Below are 23,209 nucleotides of genomic sequence, written 5' to 3'. Positions count from 1 at the left end.
TCTCGCTGGCTGTCTCTCTGTCAAATAAATAAATAAAATCTTTAAAAAAAAAAAAGAGCCAATCTCAAAAGGCTGTATACTGTATGATTCCATTTATATAACGTTCTTGAGTAACAAAATTTTGCAGATGGAGAGCTGATTAGTGGTCGTCCAGGCTTAGGGATGGAGGCTACAAGTGGAGTGAGTGTACTAATAAATGAATAGCCTGAGAGGGCTTTGTTGTGATAATACAGTTCTGAATGTTTATTGGTTACACAAAGATGCACATGTGATAAAACTGCATAGAAACACACACACACACACACACACATACACACACGTACATGTGAAGCCAGTAAAATCTGAATAGTCTGTTCCTGATTTTGATACTGTATTATAGCTCTGAAAGATGTTAACACTAGGGGAGGCTGGGTGAAAGGTGCATGGAAAAGATATTTTTTTTGTATCTTCCTGTGAATCTATAATTATTTCAAAATAAAAAGTAAAAGAAAATGGGGGTGGTAGGATATTTCTGACAATTTTTCTGCAATAAGACCTAAACATCCTATTTAATCAACCATAAAGGTTACATCTGTGTAATATGCTTCCCAAAGTGTAAAAATCGTGCAGTGCAATTCATTAATCACACAGATGGCATTTCATATGTGTGTTGTATGTAACTCATTTCTTCTTCATCCTAGTCAACGAGATTTTCACTGATGTCCTTGAAAGTACTGTGGGGAAACTAAGGGTTCCATTCACGACTCTTTGTGGCTACCATAATTTATCCTATGAGTTTGCTGGTGTTTGGCTGTCTTCAGATCTTATTTTCTTAGCTTGCTGCTGTGTGCCCCAAACTGTGAAACATGCTCCCGTTTTGAAAAATGCATGAATCCAACCTTAGATGTTTGAATTTGATCTTTTGATCCCTTATTATTTGTTGCTTCAAAAGGCCTAAAGCATGGCATGATTGGTAGCTCAAGGTAAAGACATTCAGAACTGAGTTTAAACTCAGATCCACAAAATCAGGTCTTGCCTCTTCAGCCACATAACCTGCATTTTACTTTATAATAGTAGTTTTTAGACATCCCTGGAACATGATTTTAAAGTATCACCGGAAGGCAGCATGTCGTGTTCCCCAGGGATATCGTTTTTACTTTTGAAGCTGCTGTGTTCTAAGCTTCCTCTATGCGCCTGGCAGGAACCAATACTAAACGGAACATGGATTTTGGAGCAAGATAAAAAGAATGGCTGTATGACCTGGACAAAGTAATTTAGTTTTTCTTGATTTCTCATTCAAAAAACTAGGGGTAAAATTTTCTGTCCTAGAATTCTTTTTGCGAGGATAAAATGAAATCACATGTGAAAACTCCCAAGTATAGTGCCTCGCCTGTAATAATTGCGCAGTGATTTTCATTTTCTCTCTTCTTTCCTTTTCTCTTGTTGGAGGATTATTTATTAATACTTCTGAAAATACTTTTTGGAACCAACCTTTGGAAATGACCTCTAGTGACATTTTGCCTGCCCCCATTAGAAAACCGGTCTGATAACTTCACAGGAGAGTCTCTCCTGGTTTTTATTCTTTTTTCCATTTTTGCTCCATATGAGCTCCATTCAGTTCTTTCTCCTTTGCTTGTTGAGGAGCAATGGGTGTTGGCTGTTTAACAAGGAGGCGTTAAGGACAGAGGGGCCGGCCAGCCATGGCTGGGTCAATTCAGCGGAAAGGGAGAAGCACTCCCATGTTCAGAAGAGTTTATGGTATGTCATTTGCAAATATCTTCTCCCATTCCATATTAACCCCAAAGATACAAATGTGGTGATCCGCAGGGGCACCTGCACCCCAGTGTTCATAGCAACGATGTCCACAATAGCCAAACTGTGGAAAGAGCCGAGACGTCCATTGACAGATGAATGGATAAACAAGATGTGGTATATATAGACAATAGAATATTACTCAGCCGCCAGAAAGGATGAATACTTACCAATTACATCACTGTGGATGGAACTGGAGGGTGTTATGCTGAGCGAAAAAAGTCAATCAGAGAAAGACAATTATCATATAGTTTCACTCATATATGAAATATAAGAAACAGTGCAGAGGATCATAGGGGATGGGAGGAAAAACTGAATGGGAAGTTATTGGAGAGGAAGAAAAGCCACGAGCGACTCTTGACTGTAGGAAACAAACTGAGGGTTGCTGAAGGGGAGATGGGTGGGGGGATGGGGTAATTGGGTGATGGGCATTAAGGAGGGCATGTGATATGATGATGAGCACTGGGTGTTATATGCAACTGATGAATTATTGAACTCTACATCTGAAACTAATGATGTGCTATATGTTGGCTAATTGAATTTAAATAAAAAAAGTTTATGGTAAGAACAGATCAAATGCAGGAGTGATGGGTGATGTGGCTCATATAAAAAAGTTGTTGCAAGTATTTTTCTTCCTTAATGCATTGCATATTTCCTTTATTATATTAATTACACTAAAAGTTTGAAAGCATATTTTGTTGCATAGAAGCCTAATTTATTTGTGGCTCATAGAATCTGTTTTATTACCTTAATATCAATGCCAGATATTGTATATATTATAATCTTATGAACTTATGAGACTGGCTCTATAAGCCACAATTTCCTCACTTTACAGTCTCCAATAAACACATAGATTAGAAATCCAAGTAAATCACATGAAGATTTTGTGTTCCTTTATACTGGTGAAGTGAGCTGAATTTGCAAGTCATCTGTACTCACCTAATATTTCTGCATATTTGGGATTTTATTCATAAAACCATCAAAAATTAAGTAAAATAGCTTCCTGCCATTTCTTTTTCTATTGTTGATTATTTCATTTCAATCACATATTTAATTTCTAATTGGAAAACAAAAAAGCCATGAAAAAGAATGTTGTGGGGGGCACACACTACTCTTTAAGAACTCAGTTCATGGGCCTGATTCTTTCTCTTGGGATTGAGGAAATGGTTTGACTATAAAATTCCCATTAGCCAAAAATAAGCAGAATTGCCTGCAGGATTCATGGTGGGTACAGCCTTGGAGAGTAATAAAAGCCTGTTTTAAATGAACTCCTAAGGACACGATATAAGCCCTAGAATGGCTAGTCAGATTTTATGTTTATCCCTCTTGATTATACTTCCATATGTTTCTGGAAACAGTGTCTGAAAAGTGCTTCATTAAAAAGATTGTATTGGACTGGGGTAATTTGGGGCTTATTGACCAAGTCTCAGAGCTGGGGGTACCCTATCAGGTGGCCCGGAAGCAGCAAAGAATGGCAGTGCTGTCTGCCCTGCTTCCCTGTACCATGTGGCATGAACTGACTTCAAAGACCCCAACTTCTCTTTAATTTAAGTAAGTATGACAGTTTGCATGCTAACCCTCCCCCCAACAAAAGACAAAAAGAAAACAAATTTGGGGGACCAAAATCGATTTTGGAAAGAAAAAGCACCCTCCTGAAAATTAGCTTAAGATGAGGCTTGCACAGTATGGGAAGAGGGGACTTGAAAAGTGTTGATATGCTTCTCCCTTCTAAGGTTGGGTCGGTACTGGATGCTCAAGGACTTTCCTTCATTATGTTCCATCCTAGCCTGCCTGGTCCATGGAGGGTGATAGGGTTAGTCAGTGTTAACAGAGACAGACTTTGACATCTGAGTTGCTCCGGGAAAGCTTTACTGTTTCTGGAAGTTAAATAGTGAATTGAACTGGTCCACCTGCCAAGAGGAGGAGACAGGAGGTCCAGGGAAAGTCATCTTTTCAAAATTGTTTTCTTTGGTATACAGGAATAGCTGCATGTTAGTACTTACTATGTATTCCTAGCAAAACTGGACATTTCTTAAGTACCTGCTACACAGAAAGTACTGTAAGGGACCCGGAAAGGGACATTTCAAAGGCCGCATATACATGAAGAAAGAGCACAGGAGCATACCCTGAGTGGGGAGGTTTCTAGGAAGGCTCCCCTGAGTTGAGTCTTGAAGGAGGAGTTGGCCAGGCAAAGAAGGAGAGCCTGGGTGACCTAAGTGTTGTGGGGATGATAGAGATGGATGGATGAGATCTGGGTTTTTCAAGAAGGCAGCAGCATTTGCAAAATCATAGGGTGAGATCTTCTGGACATATATGCGGGGTTCTAAATGTGGCATGTCTGCAGTGTGGGGAGTTGGGGGATAGCAGATAAGAGAATGAAAAAGTGAGTCAGGGCCAGGCCTGAGAGGTATATATGCTATGAAGTTTGAATTTTTAGTAAAGGTCAGTTGTTTTAAATCCTCTCCCACTTCCTCCTTCCAGATGCTCTGATCCAGATGGTTTAGAAAAGAAAGGTTGGGGATGGGTATCAGTCTACACCTCATCCAGGCTGTGAACCATTATTCATCAATAAGAGTGCAAGCGTGTGAATGAGATTAAGAGCCAGATTTGAAAGAGCACACACTGGTTGCTGGTAGGAGGGTGCTTGAACAAGGCCCCTATCCCAGCCAAGAGAAGCAGCGAGCCTACTGTGATAGTGCAGGTGGGAAGCTACCAGCAGCTGGGTGGGGGCAGGAGTGGAGAATGGGTGGGTAATTGGAAGAGAACATCTAGAAGGTGTGTGTGTTGTGGGAGGGGGGATAGGAAAAGGGAAGTGTGGTCAGCCTGCCACAGAGAAGTCCTGTAAGGTAAAGACTGAGTGCTCTTTGGATTCGGTGCGTCGTAGGCAGCGGCAGCCAAAGAGAATGACGTCTCAGTGGGATGGTGGAGGCACAAGCCCAATAACCCAGGTGGAAGCCCTTGAACCTACTTTAAGGAGCCTTCACGTTTGTTATGATCGGGGAAGGTGGATAATCCCCGGGACCTAGATGGAGTTCCAGGAATGAAAGGAAAGGGCCGGAAAGGTAGGCTGGGGCTCTGCTGTGAGGTGCTTGCGGGGGTGGGGGTTGTTATTGGTAATGGTGAGATCCAGTTCTCTGCTCTTAGGCTAATGGTAACCTGACAGATGAGAAGGTTAAGCCTTTTTAGGGTGAGACCAGGTGAAGTTAAGGCTTATTAGAAGGCCAGTGCCATTTTTTTATGGTCCTGATGATTTTTAACAGCTATTTTAACAACAGAATGATGAAAATATGTGGTATTCTTTCTCCCTTGGGGTAATGTGGCTGCTGAGAAAGGTCACAACTAATAGGAAAAATGAGTTTTATTGCTTAATTGTGGATTCAATTTATTTGTGTACTTCCTGTTACCATTACCATGTGTTTTCTGAGTTGACTAGTTGACTAGGCCAAGCTTCTCTGCAGGAGTGTGTATGTTTAAGAAAAAAATGCTCTGAAATTCTTCCCCACCCTGAAAATATTTAAGATATAAAAAGCCAAAAAATACATACATACATGAAGTATAGCTAGTTTAGGCTTGTTTTTGTATTATTCCAGTTTTGCAGAGAAGAGCTGTTCGGGGGTATGACGATTTTGATCAGGGTTCCTCAGTGTTGGCACAGTTGACGTTTTGAGTTGGTTGATTCTCTGTCGTGCGTTGTAGGGCGTGTAGTGGCATCCCTGGGATCTATCCGCTAGGTGCTTGTAACACTATTATCTCCCCAGTTGTGACAACTGAAAATATCTTCTAACATTAGTAGAAGTCTCCGGGGTGGGGGATGGGGAGAAGGTAAAATTGCCCTAGACTGAGAACTGTTGGTTCTCAATACATATTGTAGTGGTTTTATCAGAAAGTAGCTACTTCCTCCCGCTGCAGGATGGATAGTTTTATTGACGCTTGTGGAATCTGAGAAGCTTTCTATCACCAGAAGAAAACTAATGAATATTTATAAATTCCCTTGTCAAAAGTTTATTTACAAATATTTAAAGAAAAAGGAGGGGCATGTGGCTCAGGTCATGATCCCAGGGTTCTGGGATCAAGTCTGACATCAGTCTCCCTGCTCAGCGGGGAGTCTGCTTTTCCCTCTCCCTCTGCTGTTCCCTCTCCCTCTGCTGCTCCCTCTGCCTCTCCCCCCTGCTTTGTGCTCTCACTCTTGCTGCTCTCTCAGATCAATCAATTAATCAATCAATCTAAAAAAAAAGTTTAAATAAAAAAAAAAAAGGAAAAGCTACTTTACTGGTTGTCTGACCATTCCTCTGCTTACCCCCATGTACCTACTCTTTCATGTAGTTCCTGAATATGCTGTCATTTAATTTTAAGATTGAAATGTTTTGATTTTTTTTTGGGTGGTTCCCCCTGCCATGCACCCCATCCCCCAGTGCAGTGCAGCCCAAGATGTGCTCTCTAGGTCGCCAATGGTCTATAGACTACATTGCTGGTCTACATTGAGATGAGTACAGACATAGAGAGTAAACAATTAGAAATGGTTATTATAATTTGACAGAATAATTTTATGCCTGTTACATATAATACAAAAAACTGAGCTTATATTTTGTCTTAGTCTTTTACATTGAATTTTTTAAGGAATTCATTTCTATTATGCTTTATGAAGATAGCAGTCCCCATTGGATCGGAAGAAGAAAAATAAAAGAAACTGGTCTTTCACTAGAGGTAGTTTGAGAAGCACCACCTTGAGGTATGATGGAAATATTTTTTTGCTTCTCTTTCTACCCTGGCCAATAGGAGAGATATTAGGTATATTCCTCCTCTGGGGTTTCAATAAAGAGAGGGGTAAGATACTGCCCGTCTGCTTTATTAGCAGCATAAAGTTGGTGGCAAAGAAAATAAGAGGTAATTCTGGAGTAAATACGAGGTTCTCTTGGATTGTATGTATATGTAAGTCTTCACACAGCTCATGTTCGTGTCTTGCATCGAAGAACATGTTTATCTTAGAACAGAAGCCCAAAGAGCAGTGAAAATGTCCATTTAAAAATTATTTTAACCCCCCCCTCCAAAAACATTTATTTTAACCCCAAGAATCCCTTAGGTATGCAATCTACCAGAATGTTTGATGTGCTGGGGCTCTGTACTAGCCGATGGTGGGATGGTGGGAGGGCAGGTAGAAAAAGGAAGAGGTGTGGATTATACTTGCTAAAGAGATTAGCATAGTTGTGTTCCAGTCTATTCTGTCATTCAGACTCATTCAACATTTGGGAAAATCTGTTACAGGGACTCAGGTGTGGTAGACTGATAGGTGAACAAGGGCAGTTAATCAGTGAGCAGCACAGCTTGACCTTGGTCTTTCTATTTTAAATTAAGGTGGAGGAGCCAGCCTTCAGACTAACGCTTACTTGAGGGAGAAAGCATTGCTGAGTTCTCCGCACTATAGACCACTGTTCGAATACCTTTTATCCCATATTGAGTGGAATAATCCAGAGAGGCCTGTCCTACTCCTGGGAGCCCTTCACACATGACCTGGCATTGTGTAGTAGGAACAGTCTCTGGGCCTGCAGTTCCTGCCTCGTCTGTATGGGCTTTGTAGTGTGCTTCCTCCTCAAAGTAAGGAAGGCAAGATCTTTGCTCGCTCTATTAGCAGCATAAAATCACCCTTTCTTTCAGTTTTTTTAAAATCCAGAGGATGAAAATATATAACATATTTGGAAACTCCACTGGCAGACTTGGCAGGCGTTTCATATTTACTTGGACTTAACATGAATTGGATTTGGTCCTCTGATTTCCCCGCCTCCATCTCTCGGAACAAGTTATTTATTATCCAAGTGAGTCTGTGTTAGTGGATCAGACATGCACATGGCACATCTATTGTAAGTGTGTTTGTTCAGTAAGATTTATGCTAGCCCAAATTGTTTTATATTGGTTTTCATTGTTGAAAATTTACTGTATTCATTCTTGGTTTGGCGTAAGTATTTGTAGTGTGCTAGGGGTTCCTGTGGTTGAACATTTTATCACTGTAACACTTCATGCAAAGGAAATTAAAACATATATAGTGAAAGCATTTCCCTAATATGTTTCCAATCAGCTGTGTACTTTAGTAATTTGATTTGTAGGAACTAGAGAGAAGAGTAGTACTGCGCTCTCTTCAATCATTCATAATTCTGTGGAAATTCAGATCATGGTTCCAAGTTTATGAACATGTCTCTTGAAATTTTCTTCAGTCCTTCAGTATTCTGTTTGTGTGTATCGAGGGGGTATTTTATTTTATTTTATTTCATTTCATTACCGCAGCAATATCTGAAAGAATTCGGGGAAGGGGACAAGTGTTCTGTCTGTGTCTTGGACAAGAAAAACTGATGTGGATTGAGGTTGATTGGCTTGCCAGAAGTCAGTCATTGGTACAGAGAGGCAGGCCCTTTTATTTCTGCATTATCCTATGTGTGTGTTCCTGCTTCTGTACTCCTTGGGCGAAGCAATCAGACTGTGACTTATAAAGTCCTTTGCCTGGGGGTCTCCTAATGATCTAACATGCAGTGACGAGTGGCAGAGGCAGGGGCATCTTCCCTGAAGTCGTAACACACGGGATGGAGGGTGATATTTGGATGAGCTAAATCAGGGTCTAGGCTGTGATCCTCGCACCATTATTTCTTTGGCTCTTCCTACAGGGACTTCAGCTAACTGGCTTTTTTTCTTTTTTGAGGATCTCTGGCCTTTGACTTACTTCGGTTTTTGCCAATGAATGAGCATGACTTCTGTTTTGGCTAGTGAGTTAACTTGTGATAATCCATACTTGCAGAGTTGTAGATTTTCTTAATCCAGTTCACTATCTAAAAGTAAAATCAAAGTGTAATGTGAAATCATAGCTCTCAGACTGGGAGGCAAGACTTGGAAGGTTTCATCTGGTGAAGATAGTAGTTTGTCAAGGGTCTTAAGTGGGTATAGAATTTTGCAATCATTTTCTGTTTTTAATTTCCTGCTTTTATTTCCTATCATGTTTTAACCTTCCCTCTTAACCTTCACAGTTTTGTGTTCATTTTAGTCTTGTGAAAAATCCTCTTGCACAGTGTGATTTAGCCCTGGTCTTCCTCCTACTTCACTAGGCATAAATAAAGTCACAAGGTCATGCATTTTGGCCAGGAGAGTTCATCAATCCATGCTTTTTCATTTGAAAACATAGTCTGGGAGGTTAATCTTCTCAGTAGTCAAAGAATTAATGTAAGTGAAAACCAAGTGGATATTTAGAAGGCTTAGTTGTGTTTTGGAGAAAATAGCCAAGGAACTTGATGGCTCCCACTATCGCTAGTCCTGGCTTAGAGGACCTAACTTCTTTTGCTCCAGAGATAAAAGAAGCACACGTTCATTCTTGGTCTTTTTTCCTGCTTCTGTGTTTCCTGTTTAGGTTGCACCTATGAAGGAAATACCTATAACAGCTCCTTCAGATGGCAGAGTCCTGGACAGCCCTGTGCTCTACGTCAATGCCAGGTAAAGTCTATTTTCCTCTCCACTGAAAACAAATCGGTAAAGTCTTCCTCAGAAACCTCCTAGACAGCAGAGCACAAAACCAAAAAAAAAAAAAAAAAAGAAAAGAAAAACAAAACAAAAATAAAACCAAAAACAAATAAAAAAACCAACTGTGTAACTGAATCACTATATCCTTATACATATTTATTGTGACATTCACCATAACAAGGCAGGTAAAAGATAGATACTGTATAGCACTCACTTCTAGAAACATGCAGTGGAATTGTTCACCATTGTTAAATTGTGCCTGGAAAATCTCTGGGAAGATGTATATGTCCTTGGGGAAAATTCCTGTCTTCCTGTGAGTCAACTTTGAGCAAAACATGAATTCCTGTTAGCAGAAAGAGGTATTGTTAGAGGATATATGTTTTCCTTCTTTGATTTAGAAACATTTTGAACTGGAGCCAATCTGTAAGCTTATTAAATCAAAGCAATTAGTACGCTGTAACCTCAATGATTTCAACCTGACAAATTTGAGAACCACCAGTTCAGTTCCTGAGGAGCCCACTGAGGCTGGTGCTTGCTGTGCTCTGCAAAGGGCCCTGATTCTGCGTGACCCTAGTTATTATAGGGCTTCACCAGAGCAAGATAAACTAAAGGAGAAATGAAGAATCTAAATGTTCAAACTCCTTTTCTTCTCTCTAAGGAAATGCTCAGTTTAAAAAATGCTCATCTAATCTTCATAATTTAAAAATTTTCTATGGAGAAGATGCTGTTAAATCATTTTACCCCAGTCCCATTTTACTGTTCCAGGATATGCTCTTGCATTTGAAGGGGAAAGAAAGGGGCACCTGGGTGGCTCAGTCGGTTAAGCATCTGCCTTCAGCTCAGGTCATGATCCCAGCATCCTGGGGTCCTGGGATTGAGCCCCATCTTGGGCTCCCTGCTCAGCGGGGAGTCTGCTTCTTTCTTTCCCTCTGCCTCCTCCCCCCCAGCTCATGTTCTGTCTCTCAAATAAATAAATATAATCTTTAAAAAAAAATAAAGGGGAAAGAAAGATTAGTGTAATAATGTATATTTCTTTTGGATCTTATCTCAAGTATACGGACATTTAGTTCACTGAAATCTGACTTTTATGCAGACATGCTGTTATAGACTCACAGTGGTCATGCTCACCCAAAAGATAGTCAGTTATCTATTTGGCTAAATGTTCAGTTCATGTGTGTAGTAAATCTAAATTATTTGTGAAAATAAGCAGTAGATAGAACAGATATAAATAATAGATTAAGTGAATCATAAATATTTGTTAAATTTTTGTTCTGGGTTATAGATTCAACCGGCTTCATATAACGAAGAGATGAGAGCAGTGAGTTTTAATAATATCAAAAGTCCACATTCATTCTAAAATTTTCACCACCCCACTCATGCCCTGCTTCTTGACCAATGAAATTTCCACTCTGATAGGGGCACTCTGAAGGCCCTGGTTACACTGTCTTTTAAGCAAGACAACCTTGTTGGAGTTGCCTTTTGGAGTGTAGTATAACATTTTTATGCAACAGCCAGAGATCTTGAAGATCCTCAAATTGCATGGACCAGTGGTGAATTTTGCTACTTTCAGATGAAGAGTTTGTTTGAATTAAATGAAAACTGTTACCTGGGAGGAACTATTTTGTTGACTGAATAACACAGGAAGCCATTTTCAAGTGTTGACACTGAAACTCCTATTGCTTGTCGTCTTTGGTCACCAGCCACTCATCAGACCCACAGAGAAGGATGTAGGAAGATCCTATTATTGTTGGAAGCGATCCCAAGGACCAGCATCCCTGGGAGTCGGGAAGTGCTGAACTGCAGAGTAGAGCGCAGGGAGGGGATGTTATCTCCCAAAGATGAACTTTGCCTTTTCATTCTTGTTCTTTTAAAAAACTTTAACGAGAACTTTCATTCTCGTTCTTTTAAAAAACTAAGCCCTGCTAGCTAGTTTAGAATACCGTTCCATCTAATAGTCATAAAAGCAAACCTCTAAGGTAGTTATAAAAGTTATAAAAGCTGTTCCTCTGCTCACCTGGCACCTTCCCACTCCTGCTTATTTTCTTCCTTTAGGGAATGAGACCTCATCTGTGAATATGGGGAATAGCCACTAACCGGTACCTATCAGGGAAGGCTTCATTTAAGACACCCCTCTACAGAATGGCACAATTGCAAACTCTTTAAGCTCTTCCCTTCTCAGGGCACAAGATCACTCACAGAGGAGAGAGTGCAGTGTAGAGAGTACAAAATATGGGCTCTGTCCCTCACATAGCTTGTTTCTTCACCTCTCTGGACCTCTCAGTCTCATCTCCTGTGAAGCGAGGCTGGTACCATCTCCCAAGGTGATGGTAAGCATCACTAAAGACACTTGTGGTAGAGGCTGCATGGACTGGGCAGGACTAGGTATCAGACAGGTAACAGCTAGTCCAACAACCTGGTTTATTTCCATTTGAGTTGAATTCTAGCTTCTTTCTTAAATCCTCCTACCAAAAGAGTTTCAATGGTGAAAAACTTACCTGTATTTTCCACTTTTACTTTCTTACTAAAGAGAAAAATCTGAAGATCACAGACAGGAAATTCAGGCTGGGAACAAATCTGAATCCTCCATCTGGATTGCAGATACTAAAGGGAAATTGATCTTGGGCCATAGCTTTTTGCATTGCTTCAGTTATGTAACTAAGGCACAGATCCTTTTTTGATGTTGTAGATTGTGATATTTTGACAGTTGTTCTTTTCTTTTCCAAATGTGATACAGACCACAATAAATTCCTCTGGTAGTGGAATCCTCAGGCCTCACCAATATGAACACATCTAAGATATAACTTTCCTTGTTGGCCTGAGATAATATGGTAGCAGACAGGATGAAGAAAATTATCTAGTTGTCACATTGTTACATTTTTTTTTCAGCCTGTGCTAGCCCTCCCAAAACAAAATTAAATAAACACACAAATCCATTAATAAAATGGGTAGAGAATATGGATAAAATTCTTCAAAGGCCGACTCTGAAAATAATCAAAAAAATGTTTCACCTGACATTAAAATACTAGAATCCTGAGATCAGTTTGCAAATGAGTCACTTGATTTCATTAGTAAGATCTAAAGGCTCTATTTTTCCATATATAGTATGAACTTTAAAGTAGTTTTATCTAATCTCATCATTTGATGCTCTAGAACCAGGCTCTTATGTGAAGCAGAGTGAAGTTTCTAAGATTGCAGAGCGGGTCTAAATATTTCTAGAAGGGTGGTAAGGAATTAGGTCTCCAGATGCCATTCTGGGGTATTACACATGTACTCTGTGCCTCCTCATTAATGGCTTAAAGTGTAATAACAATTATAGAAAATAGAGCTGTGTTGACAACTTAAAACAATTGTGAATGAACAACTAGACTCTGTCAGCTACGGACTGACAGCAAGAAGGTCTTAAATACTAGGTTTAAAAGAAAGAACTTTGGGCCAAAGAGAAAAACCGAGGACAGGGTCAAAACAGGATTTGTGCTCCAAGTTTGAAAGCATCAAGACTCTGAGCTGGGGAGATGGGACCTCATTGGTCCCATGACCTCTGGGCCTGACACCCACCCTCCTTTGCACTTTTGGTGTTCGGACTCTTCCCCTACTCCCTTGGTTACTTTCCCAAAGTGAATCACTCCTCAGTGGGACTTCTGGGCTGATATGTTTGTGACATTCTGTTTTTCAGGAAGGTGTTGTCACAGAGTCTGAGGTCCGATGTGTTGTTCATTGTAAAAACCCTTCCAGGCATCTGGGAACATGCTGCCCCACCTGTCCAGGTAACATTCTCAGGAAGGGAAGCCTGCCAGGCTCCCTGGTACAGCACATGACTGTGAGATCTCTGCGGGCTCTCTGAAGAATGCAGGATTCTCCCCCTCCGGACTGGAACTTGTCTTGCTTTGTGTCTGTGTACATCATGGGTTTAGAGAGCAAACTCCTTTGCACAGAAATGTCCGGTTGGACCCTCTGGTGTGCCCAGGATGAATGCAATGTGCTGTAGGTCTTGGCATGCGGATGCTCCAGGCTCCGGAGGCCTGCTTTCCACTCCGCAGGGCCACAGGTAACGCTTACTTTGGAAGGAAAGGCTGTGGCTTTCTCTTGCTCCCAGAAATGTCTTTTTACTGCTTCATATTGCAGTATCTTGGCTAAACTCGCCTTGGTGATGAGGTGACCAGATGTTTTCTGAAAACTGAGAGCTGTGTCCCTAAGTGAATTTAGCTTAGGGTTTTGCTGGTCTCAGTTTTCGGTGTGGTGCAACAAGTCAGACCCACTGTCTTTTAAGAGGGCCCCACTGCCTACCTGACAGCAAAGGGATCTTTCCTTTCCAGTGGCTAGAGTGTTTCCTCTTACTTTTCTGAACAGGATTACAAAGGCCTCCTGCATCGTTTCTTGCCCTTACGTATTGAGCCCAGGGATTTTGAGGTGAGAGATTTTTTTTCTGATCCTTTAAGCCCCTGGCCCATGCTCTCAGACAGATGTTCTGAGTTTTGCTTCTACTCTGAGTGCTTTTCCTCACTGGAGGCAATACTCACAACTAGTACTCATTGCTTTTGAGATTAATCCCCAAAGGGCCTTCTGTTCTGCAAAACTTCCTGGGGAATGGCTCAGGTACCATGCCGGGATGCTCTGCAAAGATGAGCCCTACTCCCTTTGCAGGCAGCTGCTCGCCCTCCCTTGCCTCATACAGTCTGAGACGCGTCTGGACCTGAGTCCCTTCCAGAGAGTCCAGTTTTTTCTCATCTTTAAATGGCAATGAGGACAGTTGCTCTCCACTACCTCTAACCTTCCTGAATTCCCTGGACAGTCTTGATTGAGCCGAACTTCCTTTCCACATTGGGATTTCTGTGAAGCTTGTATTCTTAGATGAGCTTACAAGAAGGCCAAAAAATGGTTGAAAGTAAAAGAATTCTTTCCATAATCCAATTATTTTGTATCTATCAAACAGAGTTTGCTTGAGTTCCTTTTGCCTCTGAGTGCATTAAATGCCTTGTATTATGTAACCATACTCCAAATGCCTAAAGTCCCTTATGAAGTTAGATCAGTAGTTCTCTAGGCTGTACATTAATATCACCGGGGAGCTTTAAAAAAATAAATTTTGATGCCCTGGCTGCATTTCAGACCAATTCCATCAGAATCTCTGAGGTCAGAATCCAGGCCTCCCACATAATTCCTATACACCAGCAAGCTTGAGATGGATAACAGAGTAAATTTTATATGCCATATAGATTTAAAAATCATCGTAGCTCTTAAATATGAATTCAGTTGTGTTGAAGCGACTGTTGCTTTATCAGTACAGAATTAACTCAGCATGTACAACATTCTTCCTTACTTAGGAGATGGTCATGTTTTTAGGCTGCCTTTGGAAATGTGGGTATACAAACAGCTGAGTGAATTTATTTCAGCAGTTGAAGTTATCATATTTGAGCAATTGCCTCTTTCATTTGGCTTTTGGTTGAGTTCCCAGGAAGGAAAGGCTGAACTCTATGATTACACACATTGCAGCGCTAAGTCTTCACGACTATCCAGTGAGGGATGAGGCACTGTCCACAGTTCACACAGGGAGAAATTAGACCCAGTGAGGATAAGTACCTTCCCAGGGCCCATGAGGTGGGGTCAGGGTCTGGCCCCTTCTCTTTCTTGGCCACCATGCTGCACTACCTACAACTCCCCCTGCCCCAAACACACCCCATAATAATTGCTCTGCTTGGGTCCAGATGCCCTGGGAGACAGATCTTTAAAAGCTAGTGTGCCAGTGACACATGCTTGCCCCTCCGCCCCCCACACCTGCGCAGGCTCTGTGCCTTTGGTTGTGGGGTCAAGAATCAACCGTGCTCCCTCTCTTTAATTTCAAAGGCCAACCTTTGGGGTGCAAATCAGAAGACTCAGAAGTGGCCACATCTAGAATGTATTGTCCTTTGTCTTGGGAGGGAGGACTCAGCCAAGTCTAGATAGAGACAGTCAAGGGAAGCCATGGGGTATTCTCCTTGGTAATTCAGAAGGACTGGGATCTGTCATTGATCATAGAATGGTATTCTGTATAATGACAAACATGTACAGTCTGTGGTCACTTTCCTCCTGAAACAGATTTCAGGGCATTCTTGCCTGTCTGCTCGTTCCTTTAGTCTGACTTTACTCAATGATGGTGGGTTGTGATGGGAACAGTTTATGAAGAACCTTCATTTAAAATTCCCTTATTTAAGTTGTCAGATGTAGATTGTTGTGGTTAATCTTTCTGGCAATCTGGATGACAAAAGCAGTGTGCAAACATATATGAAAGAATTGAAGACCTTTTGTGGGAAGTGTGCTTTGAAAAGAGACACCTGGGCACCTGCCATTATTAACAATGCTGGGATACAGCCTCTGGGAGGGACCCGAGCATACTAAGTCTTTCTGTATCAGTGGGAACAGCAAAGAGGTGGTTGATTGCTAGCTCTGGGCGTGGGTATCAAATAGACTTTAAAATCACAGTTGCACTCAAGTGATTCAACTTCAGACTCAGTAGCATTTGTTCCATGTCTTTCAGTTGGACAAAGGGCTCCATATCTAGACTTAAAATGAACAGGTCCAGCAGCCAGACTAGGTGGTTATCAGTAATACTCATTTCCCCTTATCAGGTACAAGAGCTTCAGGAGTTTGGCGGGTTCTGTTGATGACTTCAGTTGGTAGGACTTAAATACTTACTCTCAGGGGCATGAGGCAGTCTCTCACAAGAGCCCCTTTTGCTGATTGTTTTGGCACCACTGTGCTGGTTCCAACACTGTCTACTATGTGGAAAGTGACCCCGGCTGTTCCGGCAAAGCACCTTGTGAGGATGGTCCTGAGGAAAGTGGCTTTGCCATTAGCCGACAATTCTTTCATAGCCTGTTTGACACGGGATTACTGGCCAGCCTGTGTTTCAGGTCATTTGTAGGATTTCTTAAGAAGTCAGCAGTGTCCTGTGTGTCTTTCTGAATTGGAGACACCTCCTGGGCTTTTCATCCTATTTTTGCCAAGCTTGGTGGCTAACCCTCTTTAATATCACATAGAGTGGGTCTGAAAAACTGTGTGGCATCACTTGCCCTTCCTTTCCCCCTTCCTGCCTTGGTGCCTGACCCTCTGTGTGGTACAGCTGGTAAGTCAGAGCTGAGTTTGAATCCCAGCTCTGCTGCCGGCCAACCCCCGTGAGTTACTTCCTCTCTGTGAGCCACATTTCTCTCATCTATGGAGACAGTGACAGGAGTCCCCACTTTGTGGGCTCACTGTGAAGATGGAGTGAGATCAAGGGTACAAAGAGCATGATAGAGGCTGAACAATTCCTGATACTCACCAAGTGACAACTCTTCATGTCATTTGCTCAGTAGCTTGACTTCTCTCCTTGGCTCCCTTCTGTTTGCCTCTTCCAGCCCCTCTGGGTTTAGTTTCCCTGGGTTTAGTGGTCAGGGTGGTCATGGTGAGCTCCTTAGACTCATAGGGCTCACCATTGTGCAGTGTTCCCCCTTGGGCTGACCTGGCTTCGACCATCTTATTTGCTTTCTAGCATCTTCGGGTTTCTGGACTCATGTCAACCTTTTGTACTCTTTTTTTTTTTTTTTTTTAAACTATGGAGCAATCTTGTCCTCTGGTTAAAGAGGACACTCTGCTAGGTGGAAGTGGAGGTGGGAGATAGATAAGCAAGATGGATGAGCAGGGGATTGAAGCATAGTGTCAAGCTGAGCAAAGGCTGCTGCCCTAATTCTAAACTTTTCTTTATTTTCCAGGCTGTGTGTTTGAGGGTGTGCAGTACCGAGAAGGGGAGGAATTTCAGCCAGAAGGAAACAAATGTACCAGGTGTTCCTGTGTTGTAAGTACTTCCCTGGATGTTCTAAGGGTGTTCCTTTTGGTGAATCATGGCTGGGGATCCACCAAGAGCAGCCCTGATTCTCTTTACAGTCTCCCTTCCTTCCCTATTGACATGGAATCAAGGAAAAAGCTCATCGCTCTAGGGCACGTTTCTCAGCCCTGGCACTATTGACGTTTTGGGCTGGGTAGTTCTTTGTGGCGGGGGCATCGGGAATGCATGCTCCTGTGCGTTGTAGGACGTTTGGCCTTATCCCTGGCCACAACCCATAGGTGCCAGTAGCACTTAGCCCCCTCAGTTGTGATAACTAAAAATGTCTGCAGACGTTGCCACATGTCTCCTGGAGAACAAGATCACACCTGGTTGCAAATTACTGGTTTAAAGAGTGAGGGAGAGAAGCTGGTTTCCCTCCACCTGCCTTCTTCTTTGGGAAGATCTGGATTCTCTTTTCTTTGAGGTAGCTGTTGAGTTCCTCAGTTCAGTCACCTGGGAAGCGGATGGGGATAAGTGCGCTTGCCTCAGTGTAGTCTGTGGGATGAGAGAACCTGATCTAAGGCTTGGTCATTTTCACTGGGGGATGGACAGGAGGAAGTGGGCACTAAACTGTGGATTCAGGGCAGAGTAAGGATTAGTGAGACAAAGCCATAGACTTGCCTTTCTAAGAACCGTGGATTTGTGATTCATATACTAAGGATAACTTCCGAGTACTTAGGAATGAAAGAAGGAACTTGGTGTATGTCATAATTTTAAAGGGATCTTTTTAATTAATGTACTTCACACTTAGAGTCAGATCATTGGTGGTGGTGGTGGTGACGGTGATGATGGAGAGTCTAGTCTTAATCAGTGCCGCAAGTTATTTACAGTAGGGAGTTAGTACGACCATATATTTTTAAAACTTTAAATCTTTTGTAATGAAGAACATATAGTATGCATATCAGAATAGTAAAAAAACATACATGGAGAACTCCAGCATCCTAATTTCACCAAAGTAGAATCATATGCGGACCATCATGAATCATAACATTTGCCATTCTTGTACGTGTCTTTTCTAAAATCCTTCCCTCCTCCTACATCACACATTAAAGTGAACATGACCAAGGCTGATGGTTTTTGTATGGGGTGGAAGAAGGAAAGGAACGAAGGAAGGGAGGGAGAGAGACGAGATATATAAAAGGCATGTAATATGAGATGTATAATACCCATAATACTATAATAATATACAAAGATATGACAATGATTTCCTGATGAAGATGGACAGGAGTTTGCATATTCAGACTCAATGGCCATGTTCTTCTTCTCTTGCTAATTATGGTTAAATAGCTTTCTGTTATTTTTTGCATAAATAAGCCATTAATAATAAGCCCATTTCTTAATTTTATTCTTCCATATTGGTGAAGTTTTCTGATGATTTTTTTAAGTTAATTTCATTCCTTTGGGTAAATTGAAGAAAAACAAGGCACATTTCAGTAGGAAAGTTTATTTATTTAATTTTTTAAAAAGATTTTTAAATTTATTCATTAGAGTGAGAGACAGCACAAGCAAGGGGAGGGGCAGAGGGAGAGGGAGAAGCAGGCACCCTGCCGAGCAGGGAGTCTGACATGGGGCTCAATCCCAGGACCCTGGGATCATGAGTTGAGCCAAAGGCAGATGCTTAACTGACTGAGCCACCCAGATGCCCCTCAGTAGGAAATTTTAAATCTGTACCCATGTGAATTGCCTTTCCTGAAAAGATGTGCCAAGGTTACGCAGTTGAGCCTCCTTGGGGAGGAAATTCAGAAGGTGGCAAGAGGATGGAAGTCTCCTGCACTTTTACCAATGACAGTCATACAAAGTTATCTAATGTCAGGAACTGGAAATGAGTTTAGAAACTATACATACAGGGGTCACAAACTCAAATGTGTTCAAGGTATTCAGATTTCACGTGTTTGTAAGCACAAAGCTTGCTGAACAAAACACACCTGAGGGCCAAGTTCAGGCCCCTGGAAGTCCTGCTTTCATTTTCAGTTGAAGAAATAAAAATCCAAAGATGTTATTTGCCTGACCTTTTCTGCTAGCCAGTTTTCTCCAAACCTATATTCTATCTTTTCTACATTCCTGTATTTTAATTTCCTAATTTCTTAATCCCATTTTCTTTCTAGTTCTCTGTGTTGCCACCCTTAGCACTAAGGGGCAGTGAGTGGCTTTTTCTTACGTTACCGATGTCAGTCCCAAAGCTAATAGGCTAAGGAGAAGAGAGGAAGGAGCTCTCGCCTGGGGATAGGATATTTGTGCGTAGGTGTGGATATGAGGAGAGCCATGAGAGCAGTTTTTCTTTTCGTGAATGCGAAAATTTGAGACATCAGGTATGGTTTTTTTTAGCTTGTTGTTAAAATAACCTGGTTTTAAAATATTCTTTCCCTTTGTCACTAGTACACTAAAGGTAAAAAAGATAATGTCTTGGCAGCAAACGGTCCTGTTTTGAGAGTGGTAACCACAGATGTTTGTTAGAAGTCATACTGTAAACATACAGCCTGACCCTGGGACCACGAGGCCCAGAGTTTGGTGGGTGCTGCCCAGAAGCAGGCTTGGAAGCTTTGGCACGGAAGGTGCAAGGAGGAGTGAGGGGTCGTCTTGCTGACCGAGGGGGCAAAGCTGGACAAAGGCTTTGGGCAGGACCAGTGTGAGGCTAAATGCTCTGCTGGGGAGGCTATAGGAAGGGGCGTAGGCTCTAGATTCCCCTGTAAAAAAAGAAGACTGTATATAGTAGCCTAGTGTGCATCGGTAAAAAGGAAAGCAGTACTGTCCTGTGAGAGCTATAAACACGTTTACACATTTGAGCACGTACGCGGTATCTGTGTGCGTACATGTGTGTATGTGTCTCAATCTACGAATGTATATATCCACATAAATACACAAGTCTATAGAAACATGCCTATAAATAGAAATGCAAACACACACATGTCCATGTCTAAGTTTGGATTCCCCCAGAAACAGACCCTGAGACAAAGATTTGCATGTAAGTCGTTTCTGTGGGAGCTAGGACGCTGGCTGAGGAGTGTCGGTGATGAGACGAGGAGGGAAGGCAGCCAGTGGAGGGGATGTCACCAAGCGAATATCACTGTGCTCAGTGGAGTGCACTCCTGGGCAAACTCTGGAAGTCAGTGTGGAATTGGTGCCTCAGAATTTCCTGCCTGAGAGGTAAGGGAGAGGAGATATGTTTACAGCAATTCCCATTTGCTCCAGAGGGGTGTTGATTGGGTACCATTATGAAACTGCCAGTCAGGTGACAAAGTGGCCTCAGCAGCAAGAGGAAGAAGCATCGGTGCCGGCAGTTGGAAGTCTGGTGTGCACACTCATGAGCTTAGTGTGGGAGGACGGCATGGGGCAGCAACACAGCTACGGCATGTTCATTTGTGTGTGTCTACGGTACATAGACACACACAAACTACACTTTAATTTTTTTTTAAGTGAGAGAGAGGGAGCGAGCACACATGAGCTGGGAGAGGCAGAGGGAGAGGGAGAGAGAGAATCTTAAGCAGGCTCCATGCACAGTGTGTAGCCAGATGAGGGGCTCAATCTCATGACCCTGAGACATGGCCTGAGACGAAATCAAGAGTTGGTTGTTTAACCAACGGAGGCACCCAGGTGCCCCCAACACATTAATATGTTTATATCTCCGAATATGTAAGTATATATGTGCACACACGTGCACATACCCATATGTATATATTCATGCACACATCTTTAGGACACTGGAGCTCCCGTGTTTTCCTTTGTTCCTGCTGCTGCCTGGTCTGGAATTCTTTCTTTTCCTTCTTCACCTGGTGAGTGCTTGAGCTCTCAGAGTTGGTTATCACCATCCCACTGCAACTCGCTGACTGCTCTGTTTCCCAGATGCTAGCAGCAACGTTTTCTCCTTTGTGGTCCTGAGGCTCATGGCTAACACTGGCTAGCTCGCCTACCGTCTTTTGCTTCCTCCTTCTCTCTCTCTCTCTCTCTCTCTCTCTTTCTCTCTCGAGCATGCACACGTGCGCGTGTGTACACACACACACACACAGACAGACACACACACACACACACACACACACACACACACACACACTTCCAGGTAGCAGGTTGTAGCATGATTACTGGTTTGTCTTCCTATGGTCTGCGTTAGACTGCATGCTCCGTGAGGGAAAGAGCCGAGACTGCTTACGCATGTCTTTCTAACCTCAGTACTTAGCGGTGTGAGCATTCAGTGATGTTAGCATTCTTTTGTATTGCTGTCTTGTGACGCAGTACATTATAACCCAGTGATCTCTTCTCTTCCAGTGACGATTCTGCCCTTCTGAGCTGGCCAGCCCCTTCTTGCCTAGGAGAATTGCTATTGTATGTAGATATCCCATTCTCATTAGATTTTTGTTTGCCTGGGAGACAACCTCAGGCATCCTGTGCATGCAAAGCATCGCTAGTGTATGTTGGCCCTCTCTGACGGATGACTTGCCAACTCTCCGAGGTCTTCCTCACTCTCAAGTAAATATCGCATGTACCATGTGGCTTATATTTTATATCCAGCCCTTTTAGTTACACTCTCCAAATTTGTGAAAATTGGTCTACCCATGTTTTTGTGATGTGGTGACAGGGGCAGACCACCAGAAAGACATTTCATCTTCTTGAGATGGATTCCTTAGATAATGAAACAAATGCCTTATGCATGATTTTACATCCTTGATTTAAGTCAGGACAGTATATATGGCATTCCAGACAGTTGAGAACATGCTAACATTTGAAGATATCTGGAGAGGATTCCACAATCTCTTGCTCTTACTCATTCTAGAAGCAGAGCATCTAACATTTTTAGGTGTGAATATCATCATGACTCAAGTAGAAAATGCGGTGCTTTCCTATCACTCGCTAAACTATATAATCCCCATTTGCCCATTACATAAATAAGAGAGCCAAGAGAATTACTTCTCCAGAGTCCCTATACTAATGGGGGGGGGTGAAAACCCGAGTTCCTTTGGCTGTTCCATAGAGTTGGCTGAGTCATACTGGGGTGCATTCCTTATGGCATGTGTTCAGTGTGAATAAGTCCTACATTCATTTTAAAATGGAAAGAAGATGATTCTCTCCTAACACAGAAGCAAAGAATTGTTTATAAAGTATACCAAGCATTGGTTAAAGCACACATCTGTTTCTTTTTTGTTTAAGCTTGAGGTTTTACTACCTGCCTAACTGGACAGCACACAGTTCTGTACGCCTTTGTTCAGTCAGTCAAATTTTCAGAGAACAGGAGGGTGGCAGTTGGCACAGACATTTCTGTAAAACCCGACGTCTTCAGACTTGTAAGACTAAAGACCAAGGTGCCAATGAGAGATGTTTGTGTTCTCTTTTACCAAACTATTTTAAGAACCCTATGGGCTCAGCATTCTTGGAAATTCCTTACTGAAGGGAGTAAAGCCCACAGAGTTTGTAGGATACTCTTAAAAGAGTGGCAAGTCCTCAGTCTGCAAAACCAGCCAAATTAACTGGCCAAGATCAATTACTTTTGCTGACAAAGGCGTATTAAGTTCAGAGGATTTTTACTAATAAACATGGGTTGTTAATGGGCTGTCTGTGATGAAGGAGCTGTACTTTATTGGCTCTTAGAAGCCATGAAGTCCATAAACACCTTTGCTCTCACACTTTAGATATTGCAAAGTGCTGTCTCCCAGGGAAAGTGAAACTCCTCGGAAGGTTATTTGGAGAGAACAAAGCAAATGGAGATCTTCATGGTTCCTGCTCCTCTTAGACCAAATTCCTTAAGATTGTCTGAACAGCCTGGCATGATCTGACCTCTGCCAAGCTCTCTGGCCTCATCTTTGGTCCTCCCATGTTCTCTCTGCTCTGGCCTCTGGGCAGATCCTCAGAGTCCTCACTACTCTAAGTATGGACCCAACCAGCAGCGTTGGTCTCATGTGAGAGACTGTTAGAAATGCAGAATCCTAAGCCCTATCCCAGACCTATTGAATTGAAGTCTGCAGTTTAATAAGATCCCAGGGGTATTTACTTGCCAGATAAAGTTTGAGGAGCCCTGGTCCAATACCTCATGGCCCTTACCTGGGCTGCCTTTTCTTCTCTCCTTTCTTCTCCCTATCATCCCCCATACCTAGCTAACACCCA

At 42.3% G+C, this 23,209-nt stretch overlaps 1 protein-coding gene across 3 annotated transcripts in view; it reads left to right on the top strand.

Annotated features, from left to right (window-relative positions):
* BMPER (BMP binding endothelial regulator) overlaps positions 1-23,209 on the top strand; it is a 240,243-nt gene that overhangs the window by 47,992 nt on the left and 169,042 nt on the right. For all 3 annotated transcript variants that reach the window (XM_045792879.2, XM_045792881.2, XM_045792880.2), the window contains exons 4-6: positions 9,176-9,258; positions 12,959-13,049; positions 17,007-17,089. In XM_045792879.2, coding sequence (XP_045648835.1) covers positions 9,176-9,258; positions 12,959-13,049; positions 17,007-17,089 — 257 coding nt within the window. The remainder of the gene's footprint in view (positions 1-9,175; positions 9,259-12,958; positions 13,050-17,006; positions 17,090-23,209) is intronic.

This window comes from Ursus americanus, chromosome 3 (genome assembly GCF_024610735.1).
Source record: "Ursus americanus isolate L20-20 chromosome 3, mUrsAme1.1.p, whole genome shotgun sequence".
Taxonomy (NCBI): domain Eukaryota; kingdom Metazoa; phylum Chordata; class Mammalia; order Carnivora; family Ursidae; genus Ursus; species Ursus americanus.
Note: the sequence above shows the minus strand (reverse complement) of the source record. Positions and strands in the feature narration are given on the sequence as shown.